The 12,406-nt window shown below is 61.2% G+C and overlaps 1 protein-coding gene across 1 annotated transcript in view; it reads left to right on the top strand.

Annotated features, from left to right (window-relative positions):
* Window positions 1-12,406, top strand: part of LOC111149485 (anoctamin-1-like) — an 82,418-nt gene that overhangs the window by 51,502 nt on the left and 18,510 nt on the right. The window contains exon 2 of the mRNA XM_022506579.1: window positions 5,441-5,613. Coding sequence (XP_022362287.1) covers window positions 5,441-5,613 — 173 coding nt within the window. The remainder of the gene's footprint in view (window positions 1-5,440; window positions 5,614-12,406) is intronic.

Genomic DNA, 12,406 nt, shown 5'->3' with positions numbered 1-12,406 from the left:
GCATAGCCCCAGACACACACAGAATACAGCGCGGAGTCACGTGCCCTTGGAGGCACAACCAAATTGCACAGTTTCCTGGGAAAGGCCATTCCAAGACCCACGAAACCCCGGAAGAGCTTTCATTCCCGTCCGGGGTGCCGCCTCGCAGGACGGTAGCAGGATCAGTCCATCAAACAACTGAGCCCTGAGCTCCAGCTCATTTGGTCCTTGGGCGAACCATCGGCCACCACTTGTGCCCAAGAGGTAGCCAGAGCCCGGGACGTCGGGGTCCAGCCTCCCTACAGATGCAGGGCAGGTGCAACGCACTTACAGTCCCAACACACACACACACACACACACACACACACACACACTCACTCACTCATAGAGGACTCAGGGCTGTGGGGACACATGGGGGAGATGTTCACACTCTCCATGGCGTGGGGATCCTGATGCCCATCCCCGCCCCCCCAGCCTGGAGGCCTTGCCACCTTCACCCCGAGCACCCCGTCCTTGTCTGTCCGGGGGGGGACAGCCCTCGAGTTCACTGCAGGGAGATGGGCGTCCTTTGTTCTTGCTGGAGCTCTGGGGGAAGGGAATCCCTGCTGCTTGGAGCCAGGGCGGCGGGAGCTCTCCTCTCCTCTCCAGCCCCGGGAAGAAGAGTTAAAGCAGCAAAAGGAGGTTTTGAGACTTTCCTTTTGAGAAGCTGGAGCCATGACGTGGAGTTTCCACACAGCTGGGCAGGGTGGTCTGGCGGCTGGCTTGGCCTCCGCCTGCGGCGGGGTCGGGGGGGACCGTCTCCGTTTCAAGCCCCCAGAGCGGGCAGGGTTTCCGATGTCCGGGCATCTGTCGGGGGATTAATGCCGTGACGCCCAAAGGGGCGCTGGGGAGGGGGGAGCGGTTTGGGACTCGGGCTGGACCACCTCCCCACACACTTGCGCAGGCGGGAGCTGGGATGGAGGGACATCCGCGCGAGGCTGCTTTGCAGAGCGTTGTAATCACCAGAACTCGAGTCAATATTTGTACAGAGCTTAGCACGACGCTGGTTTATAGCAAGCGTCGTACCATTGCTTGTTAAATAAATAAACACAAACAGGGAAATCTGTGGTGTGCCAAGCACCGGAAGGGGGTGGAGGGTAGAAATAAAGCAGAAGATGGGACCGTAGAGCAGAAATGAGCCTGAGTGCCGGGACGGAGCCGGGAGCGGGGCCAGCGGAGCAGAGCTGGACCAGAGAGGCTTCCGGGAGGAGGTGGCGGCTGGCCGGGGTGGCCAGCTTCTAATCCTGCGGGGGTTGCTTTTCGGGTTCTTAGGAATTCTCAGAAGGCAAGCCTGGGTTAGCAAAACACATGAGGCATCTGAAAAAGCTGAGAAGGAAATAATGTCCAGGGATTCCGTTGGAGGGGGCTGGGGGGGGAGAAAGTCCCCAGACAGAACTTCATGCTTTGGCAGCGCTCCAGAACTTTGGGCTGGTGGTTTCCGTGCCCACGGAGTCTCCCTGCCTGCTGCTCAGGGTTCTGACGTCATGCGAGGGAAGGAAGTGACAGGAGTCCCGTCTTGGTTAGGACCCCCCTCCCCCAGGCGTGTCTTCCCCCCGGGGAAGTTACACCCCAAAGCGCTTTTAGCACATGAGCTCATGGACCTGTTTGGCTTCGTGTCTCCCCCACGCAGGATGCCCAGTGGACCCCCACGGGGGTGCAGAGGGAGCGCGGGAGCCGGACGGGCCGTTGAGCTCAGAACAGGCCTGAGTCATGAGTGCATCACTCCTTCCGTGCGGTCTCCCCCGTCCGGCTGCCCGCGTGAGTCAACAGCGTGCACTGAGCACCTCTGAGCGCACAGACCTGTGCTGGGGAGACAGCTGGCCTGTGGCGGGGATGGCCAGAGCCTGGGGACAGCACAGCTCACCCCTCCACCCAGGGCCAGAGTAGCCAGGGCCATCTACGCACTTTGTAAAGACCGAACGTCCTACCTCGTATCCCTCTGTGTGTGCGTGCGTGCACGCATGTGTGTGTTGAATTCATGGAACGAGCCTGTTTTGGACGGTCTGGAGACCCGGATGGAAAGCCAGATCTGCCTCTTGGCTATGCCTGAAGCCAAGCACATCACCTCTCCCGGCCTCTGCGCTCCCATCTGAGGACTCGAGATAAGATCAGCCTCCCAGCCTCCCGGGCCTCCCCGCTCTTCCTGGACGGTGTAGGCAGGGGCCGACGGTAAGCCGAGAACAGTGGCTTTCCCCTGGAGGCCATCTTGCCCTTGGGGACGTCTGATGGTGTCTGGAGATGTTTGTAGCTGTCACACTGGGAGGAGATGCCACTGGCTTCGAGTGGGTAGAGCCCAGGGAAGCCGCTGACCATCCTACAGGGCACGGCCTGGCCCCCAGGACAGACAGAGATCCAGCCCCAGACGGCAGCAGCACTGCGGAGAAGCCCAGCCGCAGGGCATTATTCAAGGCCGTGACTCGAATAATCCCTGACCCGGGGCTCACCCCACCTTGCTCTCTAAAGCTTGGTTTGTTCACCTTTTCCCTAAGGCTGAGAAGCCTGGGGAGTGCTCTGGCCCACGCAGCTGGGCAGGGCACAGAGCAAGACGTTCCTTCTTGTGGGCAGGGTCAAGGAGGGGAAACTGATGTTGTCTGCTAGGGTCCTCCAAGCCTCTTACAAGGGAGACTGTCTTGCGGCTCAGTCCCCTCTGGTGTCCCTTGTCACCCCGGTGCTCGTACTCCTGGAGATTATTACAACGTCAGCAGAGACACGAGAGCATGATGGCGGCTGACGTCACAACAGCACGAGAGGGCGGCACGGTGGCAAGTAGGGTGAGCTGAGAAGCCCAGAACTTCCCATAATAAAATGCCCCATTTAGACTAATGAGGCTGGGTTTTACTCATTCATGAGCGGGGAATTAATCCTGCCCGTGAGCTCTGTCCCTTTGGATTTTTAATGATGAGAATTACCGACTCCAAAAGAGAGAGCAAAGCTGATGGGAGAGTATTTCTAGAGGGCCAGTTCAGAAGCAATTAGCGACTCGGAGTGGAGACACGGTCCCGGCGGGCTGGCCCACAGGAGACGGTGTGAGGCAGGAAACCAGCTCAGCGCCAGGCAGGGAGGCTGCAGTGTCTCAACCTGGGGGAGAGCTCAGCGGAGTAGAACCCCACTTCCCTCCCTGGTTTGGGGAAATGTTGTTCTTACTTTTTGGTCCCTGAAATCCCAAGACCCATGCTGTCCCAGCCCAGGCCACTGTGGCCCTGGGGACAGGATCAGTCCCTACTGGTCCCCTCCGCCCGCCAAAAGCATTTCCATGCTGTTCACTGGGAGCCTGGGGGGCGGCAGGAGGATACACAATGCAGGGAGAGGGGCAGCGCAAGGAGATGTACTCATATGTAGCAGGAAACTGATGCTTTATGAGCAAGCAGGTGTGCGGACCGGTTAAGTCCTACATCACAGAAGTGGGTACAACCCGGCTTCTTGGGGAAAGCCAGAGCAGGGAGGCGGGCACCGCCCTGCCTGAGAGATTGTCCCCCTCTCTGCAGCAGCTCCCAGAGGGGCTCGGGCACCCCGCCCCCGAGCCCTCTCCGTCCACGGTCCAGGCATTGGGGAGTGTCAGGGCACCTGGAATGGAGGAATCATGGTTCTGCTCCCCTTTCACAGTCGTACCTGGTAGACTCTGCAAGATCTTTCGTCACTTGAAAATAAAGTCAGTGCTTTACGGTTACACAATCTTGGTTATTTACCAACAAGGGTAAGAGAATGAAGTTACATAATTCTGCGTGTGTGCGTGCGTGTGCGTGTGCGTGTGCGTGTCTGTGTGTGTGAAAGAGAGAGAGAGAGAGCGAGCTTCTTCCCAGGCTGGAAAGCTCGAATTCTTCTCAGCTCGAACTGTTCTCAGAGCCGTGGAGGGCTGTTTGTGGTGAGGACAGGTCCAGTCTGGCACACTTTCTCCAAACCTGTGCTCACCGTCCAAGATGCAAACCAAAGGTCCTGGAGGGCTGCTCGGCGCCCACAGGCAAGGCGCGCCCCAGGACAGACAGATCTTGCTACACAAGGGTCAAGAGGGTCACAAACTTGAGCCTACACGGAGGGGAGGGAGAAGGGGAGGTCATGAGAATGACGAGATGGCAGTAGTAACGGCAGCCCCCACTGCCCACCCCCCCCACCCCCACCGTGCTGAGCCCCAGCTTCACGCACACCAGACGCTCCTGGGAGGACATGCTGGCTCTGTGAGGCCAAGGACACCTGACCCAGGTCACGGGGCTGGAAGGTGTCAGAGCTGGAGCGAGACCCCACCCCACCTCCCCCAACCGCATCCTGATTCCAGAATCCACCCTTGGACCCAAGGCATGCCCAAAACGCCTTGCAAGGCAGCTTTATGATCCCTTCCGCAGGCCTGGAATGCTCCTCAGTGGCCCTTTGACAAGCAACCATTGGGCATCAAGTATATGAACATAGTGTAAAACGAGGTGGAGTAAAGGGAGGTCTGTGGCCAAGGTACAGACTGGTCCTTGGGCTTCTTGGGTGAGAGGCAATCCAGGATGACTGCCTGGAGAAGGCGGCTTTCAGGGCACACCCCAAAGAACTAACAAGATATAGGGAGGCAGAGGAAAAGGAGCTTGATTCCCACCGGGCAGGGTGGCCAGGGTGGACCCTGGGAGCTACACCTGGGCATGGCTACTCCTGGAGACCCATGTCATCCTCCATTAGGGATGGTTTAAAAACCCGTCCAGAGGAGCACCTACCACGTGCCAGGTCCATGGTCATCTGGGGTGAAAGCGATTCAAGTCACCGTCCCTCCCTCAGGGAGGCAGTAGAGGCTCGCACAAGGAGTGCAGGCAGCTCCGCCTGAACCCCAGGCCCCTTCCTCGCGCCCCCCTGCGAAGTGAGGCGCAGGCTCCCCTGTGAGGGGCTGCCCCTTCCCGGTCACAGAAGAGGAAGCCTTCCATACCCGGGACTCAGACAGCTGCAGAGGGAGCAGAGCCGGGGAGGGTGGGCCCTGGCAAGCAGGGGAGGCTCCCTGGAGGAGGTCAGGTCTGAAGGGCAGCAGAAGTCCCCCAGGGTGAGGAGGAGGAGGAGGAAGGGGCAGGGAGGGCATTCCCACGACGACCTCCGAAGCCTCTCTCCCCTGCAAGGTGGCCTGACAGACGTTTGGAGACTTTTCTTAGAGGTGGGAAGTTCCGCCCCTGGTAGGAAACCTTGGCCACCCCCAAAACTCCAAGGGGGCCCTTCCCCGGATAAATACACAGCTCGGAGGGGCGGCGGGCATGCGGCGCTTTCTTCCTGTGTTTAAATTTCCTCGGAAAGTCTGAGCGCGCGGCCGCCGCCCCTGCCCCAGCACGCAGCAGCGCGGGGCCGCCCCGGGCCGCAGGGGGGCGGCCGCAGCGCGCGGGGCGCAGGGCCGGGCGGGCGGGCGGGCGGGCGGGGCGGGAGGCCCGGCCCCCAGCGAGCGCGCCAACGCTGCCCCGTCCGCCCGCAGAGGCCGCCGCGGCCGTGGATGCGGAGGGCGCGCCGCCCCGCCTGCCCGGCGCCCAGGCGGCCGCGATGAGGGTCAACGAGAAGTACTCGACGCTCCCGGCGGAGGACCGCAGCGTCCACATCATCAACATCTGCGCCATCGAGGACATCGGCTACCTGCCGTCCGAGGGCACGGTGAGTGCGGGCGCCGCGCCCGGAGGGAGGCCGCTCACCTGCGCCGCGCGCGCTCGCGGGGAGGCCCGGGGCTCTCGGGGCTCGGAGCGCGCGGGGGGCGCCCACCCGCGGACGCGGCGTGTCCGCACCCTGGGGCCAGAGCCCGAGCCCGAGCGAGCGCCAGGCTGGGCCCCGGGTGGGACGCCCCCTTCCGTGGGTGCCGGGGGGCAGCGGGCTGGGGGTTGGGGGAGCCGCGGGAGGGTGGCAGCCTCGGGGCCCCACCGCGCTGCCACCGTCTGGCGACAGCCGCGCCCTTTTGGGGCTGGACCCGCCAGCGACTGCCTCACCTGCCCTGGGAGCACGGAGTTCCCGGGACTCCGTGTCCCCGCCCGGGAACGCCTAGCCCTCCCCGCCAACTCCGGGCAGCAGGGGGATGCTGGTGGGTCCGGACTTGTTTCTGGGCAGGTCCAGCCCCCAGCGGGCGCCCTGCCTGGTGCTAGTGGAAGAGGGAGGCAGCTGGCCACGTGGTTGGGGACCCCTGTATCCGGGGTCTGCTACCCCCACCATTCTCCTGGGGACCAGATCCAGAAGTCAGAGGGGTCCTTGGAGGGCAGAAGTCACCAGTGAGGGATTTGGCTCAGAGTTAGAACCAAGTTTGCCCCAAGAGGGAGGGGCTGAGAAGGGCCTTCTGCTGAAGCAGGGGGCACCCCAGGCTGCTCAGTCTTGACCAGAGAAAAGTCTCCTTTCTCTCCCCCACCCCCCCACAGCAGCTGCCTGAGGCCCCCGCCTTGTTTCTTTGCTCTGTCCCCCGGGATCCAGGCCTGCCGCTGCAGCCTCCCTAGGGCAGAGCCTGGCCTTTGTGGAGGTGTCTGGGGGATGGGCTCCTGGTGGGGCGGCTAGCTGCGTTCTGAGAAAGGTGAGGACCCTCAGGCCCTGCACCCCTTCTGCCGCTGAGCTCACGCAGAGATGCTGGGGTGGGGGGCACTGGGAGCCAGTGTGGATCAAAAGGGGTGTCTGCCTGTGATAAACCCCGTTGGCCTGAGCCGCTCAGAGCCATCGTTTCAGCAAAGGCTGTGTAAACGCTGTGTGCCTGCTGTGGGCCAGGCCGTGGGCATCCACGGCTAACGAGACAGGGAGGCGTGCCCATCTGGGGCTTGAGGAGTGGTGATGGAAGGGGGCCCGGGCCAGCCACTAGGGACACTTCCTTAGCAGCCTAGCAGCCGGCCTGAGGCTGAGGATAACCTCGCTTAATTTCCATGACCCGATAGGGTCGGTGCTGTTTCTTCTGGTGAGGATACTGAGGCGGAGAGGGGAGCCATCCATCGGCTGGGAGGAGAGGTAGCAAGGGGCCAAGACCGGAGCAGGTGACCACGGGCAGCCTGCAGAGGAACGGACATCCTGGACAAGGAGCTGGTTCTACCCATAGTGGAGGCTGGGTGGGGCGTCTCAGACAAGGAAATCTCCCATGGGAAGACCCAGAGGTGGGAATGCAGGGACACCAGTTAGAAGGCATAAGAGACAGTCACACCCAAGGAGATGGAGAGGAGTGGACATTCCAGAGGTAGCCGGCATTCAACGTGATGATGGGTTAGACCCGAAATAAGGATGGGAGCCCTTATCGGTGGTCTCTGGACCTGTAGTTCAGGGACCTGTTGTTTACGTGGACCCAGAAACTCTGCCTTCCCCAAACCCTGGTGAGGGCCACGAGGTCTGCCAAGACTTGGCCCTCCATTCGAGGTCTCCACAGTCTGGAAACACACAGACGAGACCTGACTGAGACGGCTGACTTTGATTTTGCACATAGCTTTTACTAGGGGCAGTTTTGGAGCTGTGAGTCGGGGGGCACTGACCGCAGGAGGGACGGGGGGCACTGACCGCAGGAGGGACAGGTGGCCAGGCAGTGTCCCGCCAGACAGACAGGAAGCAGCGGCCCTAGGAGCAGGGGGCCCTGGGAAAGCCTCCAAGGGCATCCCCAGCACGGTTCAAGCCAATAATTGTTGCACAGTCATTACCCTGAGTCACCGGGGGAAGGTGGCTCTGTGCAGGCAGAGGCCAGAGGGCGTGGGCTGCACTGCAAGGAGTTCCCAGACAGGCGTCCATACGTGCCGCTGCTGTGTCGATGGAGTCGCAGCCAGCCGTCCCGAGTCCCGTCCCAGGCAGGCTACACTAGCCAGCCAGCGCCAGGGGCCTCTCCTCATCCTGTCATTCCCAAGTTCAAGGATAAAAATCACCTCATTGTTTCTGCACAGCAGGGTGCAAGAAATGACTTCAAAGGCCAGGGGCCAGGTTGAACACAGTTTATTTCACTGAGTTTTCTTTGTGTTTATCTTTGAAAATTTCTACTTTCTTCCTGACGGTTGTCAGTGGCCCTGATCCGCACACTCCAGCAAGCTCAGACACCCCGGAGGGGAGGGCTGGGTGCTGGCTTCGGCCGGCCTGCAAAGGAAGAGCCCCTCTGTGTTGATCGGCAAGCGGGGGGGCGACCTGTCTATAGGATGTGGGGGGTGCCCGAGGATCCTACATTGACTTGTAGTGCCCATGATTTGATTTTAAAATTTGGGGGATGAGAGTGCAGTTCCCAAATGTTTTCAAAGAGTCCCCAAACCGAAAGAAACGTCGCAGGTTCCTGATTTCATTTTCCCCATTTTAGGAACAAGGGAATGTCACAGATTCTCTGAACGTGATCATGTAGACTTGTCCCGGCTCTGGCTATTTCATACACACGTGTGACTTCGGCTCCTGGAGCTCCAGCTCCAAGCGAGAAGCCAGATAAACAAGTGCTGGTCACAGTCCAGCATCCACGGTGTGGACACGGGGTTCCTTCCCCTCCCCTCTTCTGCCCTCTTCTCAGAGTTGGGGAAGGGAGTCTGGAGAGGCAGGTGTGGACCCGATGTAGACGGCCCTCTCGCTGCCTGTGAAGTGTTGGGGGCAGTCCCGCTGCGGCGTGGACCTCTGTCCCCGACGCCCTCCTCCAAGAGCCATTTCTCTTCTATCACCTTTACCGTCTTTCTCAGGGACGCTCCTCCTGGGAGTACATCCCACCAACACTCCGGGTGTGATCCTCAAAACACTTTCAGATCTCCCGTGACTCCCGTCCATGCGAGTCGAGGAGACGTTTTTGTCCCCACCTACCAGATGGAACAAGGGAGGCTCAGAGCCAGGGAACGCTGTGTTTAAGGTGCCAGCCGGGCTGCGTCTCGGCCCTGGTGTCCTTGATCGGGTGACCCCCGCCGGCCGCCGTGCAGAGCCCAAGCTCCTGTCGTTCATGCATGTGTACACGCCTTCATTCATTCCAAAGCTGCGTAAAAAGATGAGCGACAGGCCCCCTGCCTTCAGGAAGGATGCGCTGCGTAAGGGCGCGGAGAGGACGTTGTGAAGGTTTTCTCAAGCTTTTGAACAGTAAAGCTCTACATAGAGTCTAACTTGCATCTTCCCTGCTGTAAGTTAAATCTTGATCTCTTTTCCCCTCCTGCACAAGAACAGCACCCACTCCACTGCTCTGTGGAAGGGCCCCGGAGAGATACACGGCCACCGGGGAGACTGCCTCTCCAGCTGCCCCGAAACCTAGCCCAGACTCCCTCTCCAGACTCTGGGCTCCGCCTCGCCCGTGTACAGTATTGTAGAAACGGACCCCACTCTTTCTGCTTAAAGGTTGCTAGCCCCTTATGCTTACCGAGAGAGGATCACCCCCATTTTATAAAACTAAGACCCAGACGGAGAAGCACCTGGTCCGGAATCACAGAGCGAATCAGCGACAGGGCCAGGCCAGGGAGGGAAACGGGGGACTCTCACACTAGGGCAGCAGAGCTTTGCACTTCCTCCTGCTGGCCCCAGCCATGCCTCCAGCTCCCTTGGTAAATTAACAGTCTGGCTCCGGTGCTGCCACCCTCTTTCACTTGTGGTCCACTCTGGCCAGGAGATTGTCCTCCCCTAGTTCTTCATTTGTGTTTTCTCGATTCCCAGTTAGAGCAGACTTCTCCTGGGGGTTCATCACATGCCAGGCCCAGCTGTGAACTCCACATACAGGGCATGTTTTATCCTCCAGTAACCCTGGGAGGGAAGTCGCGTTGAACGGGGAGGTCGGTTATCCCCCCTGACCCTGACGTTACAAGAAGGGCTCCAGAAGAACCAAGAGATTGTGCTGTGCACCTGGGAGAGCACAGCGGGTCTTGGAAGGCAGGTGGAAGGACAGTCATTGCAGATGAGGCCTCTGGGCCACCTCCAGGCCTCCAGGTGGAGGGAGAGGTTTAGGGCATATGTCTGCTCTCCCCCAGGCTGTCAGGCCCCCAAGGTTCCCGATCAGGCCCCAGCAGACCAGTGGTTATTGTTCATTTTTGAACCTGGTAACCATTTTCCTATCTCACGATGGTGGAGGAGTTTCGGCTGTCCCCCGGAGTAACTGCCCTGCTCTCTGACCTGCTGGGCTCACTCTGAACTTCCTTCCCTCTACTGGGGGGCTTTTGCCCATTTTGTTCAATATCAGCCAATATTCCCGCCAACCAGGGGCACGTATGGGGCCCCCACCAGGTACCAAGTCCTCCGTGTGCATGTGTGTGTGGCAGGTTCTAGATGGAGGTGAGTTAGGGACAGTCCCTGGCCTGCCTGGGGACCCCCACACCCTGCTTCGAGGCCCCTGTGAGCAAGAGCTTGAGAACAGATGTTTTCAGGGTGGCCCTGGCCCAAGACACCTGCATGGCCGGAGGGCTCGGGAACCTCCAGAGCACGGAGGCTGGGGATCTGCTGCCCGCCTGGGAGGGCAGGTAGGGTTACAAAGCACAGAGAAGGGAGGCAAGGCACACAGGTAGGGAGTGGACCGTGTGCAAAGGCGGAGAGCAGGGGACAAGGATGTCCTGAGTCCAGGCAGCCCCAGGGCTGTGGGGAAAGGAAGCCGGCGAAGGTGGCTCAGGCAGGACCTATACGTGGCGCCTGGCTCGGCTCGCAAGGTCCCAGTTCCCCATTTGGAAACCGGGATGAGCCCCTCGCAGAGGCCGTGGGAGTCGGAGTGCCCGGGAGGCAGGCGTGCCCTTGCACCGCGCCCACCAGGAGACCCTGCGTCCGCCCCGTCTGACGGCCTCCTGAGGGCTTGCCCTGCCCTGCTGCGGCTTCTTTCCCTGCGCCTCACGCAGCCCCGGGTCCGGCTTTCCTGTCCACTCCCCCCGGAGGAGGGATACCTTAGCCAGCCCCCTTCTCTGACCCTCCTGTGGTCTTGAGGAGAACCAGCCCTTGTTGCTGCTGGGATTGGTTGCGGGGGTGGGGGGGGAGGGGCAGCATGGCCCCCAGGGGCTGGGCCTGCTAGTTAGAGGGAGAACCCATCCCACACGGGCGTCCTGTGCCTCCGACAGTCGTCCTGGCCACCAGAGGGACACGTATATCGCCCTCCCATCTTATAGAGGAGGATGGCGAGGCCCAGAGCAGGTGCAGAATCTCTCCCAGGCCTCGTAGCTGGAATGGGACCAAGCCCAGACTTATCTGAGGCGTCCCACTGCCCCACACGTCTCTTCCACCCTGACCCGACCTCCTGGCTCTGGGAACAGCTGGGGCAGGACCTCCCTCGCTGTGTCCTTGGGCACAAAGCTTGGAGACGGCTCCTGGGGTCAGCCGGAGGGCATCTGGCCCTGACAGCTCGGGCTGAGTGCTTTGCAGGTGTGAGCCCCGCTCTCTCGGGGTCAAGCAGACCCAAACCACCTCGCCCCCGCATCAGGTCAGGGCTCAGGGAGAGGACATGCCACCTGGAAGACTGTTACTCACGTCCCTGTTACTGTGGGGGGTTGGGCAGTGCCCTGGGTGTGCAGACAGGACTCAGGGCTGGGCTCAGCCTCCCACCTGTGCTGTGACCCCCCTCACCGACCCTCCGTGTCCTCGCTGACAAACAGAGGAGAACCCCTCTTTCCTGCCTTTCCTGCAACAGGATCCTGGAAAAGACGCTGGGGTATTCTGTAGACGCTCTCCTGGGCTAGGCTGGGCCTTCCTTTCCCCTCTCCCCTACCCTGCCTGCCCTTCTACACCCGGAGGCTCTGGACAGACACCTGTAAGAGCCGGCTAGTGGGGTGTCTACACCGTGGGGTCCCGTGAAGGCGGCCGAAGCGGCGCTGGATCCCGTGGTACCATGGGTGAGCGTGGACGGCATACATCCAGCCGCCTGCCGGCTCCGGGGACCTGTCAGGCTGTGCGCGTCCTGGGACCGACCAGGGACCCTGAGATTCAGGAGCGTGACTCTCCCTCCCCTGCCAGGGGTGAAGGAATCCAGACCCTACAAAAGGCCCAGCCCAGAAGCCCGTCTCCCTCCTTCCCTGGGCAGCTGCCATATTCTAGGCGCACTCACCCCCCCCCCCACTTTGCCTCTTTCCCTCTCCTCTCTTCCCCTGCCCCTGAGCTGGGCATTGGGAAAGACACCTGCCCCCATGGGGTCCGCCACCCTCCGGGCGTCCTGGCCCTGGAGTAGGGAACTCTTGCTGCTTCTCCCAACCGTCGCTACAGCCCTTAGGAGCCCCCCACAGTGGGTGCAGCCATTCCAGGGCTCCAGGCGACCTTGTGGGGAGACCCTCCAGGCACAGCTCTGTCCTCCAGCCGTGGGGCTCAGGGCCTGCCTTTAGCCACAGGCCAGCCTCACGCTCCGTGTGGGAGGGCCTCGTTCTCAGGCGACCGCGCGTGTCTCGGGCTGTTAGCGGGAGTGGGGTGGAAGCCAGGAGATCAGGGGCAGGACGGGTGAGGCTCGGCTCTGAGGACTGTCCCTGGTGCGGGGTTGCTCGTTGGAATACTTCCCGCACGATGTTACTTGTTTCTCTTACTGCCGCAGACCAGCTCGCCGACTAAC

The sequence above is a fragment of the Enhydra lutris genome, unplaced genomic scaffold (genome assembly GCF_002288905.1).
Source record: "Enhydra lutris kenyoni isolate GAN:26980312 unplaced genomic scaffold, ASM228890v2 scaffoldscaffold22, whole genome shotgun sequence".
Classification (NCBI taxonomy): domain Eukaryota; kingdom Metazoa; phylum Chordata; class Mammalia; order Carnivora; family Mustelidae; genus Enhydra; species Enhydra lutris.
This window is presented reverse-complemented; position numbering and strand designations above follow the sequence as displayed.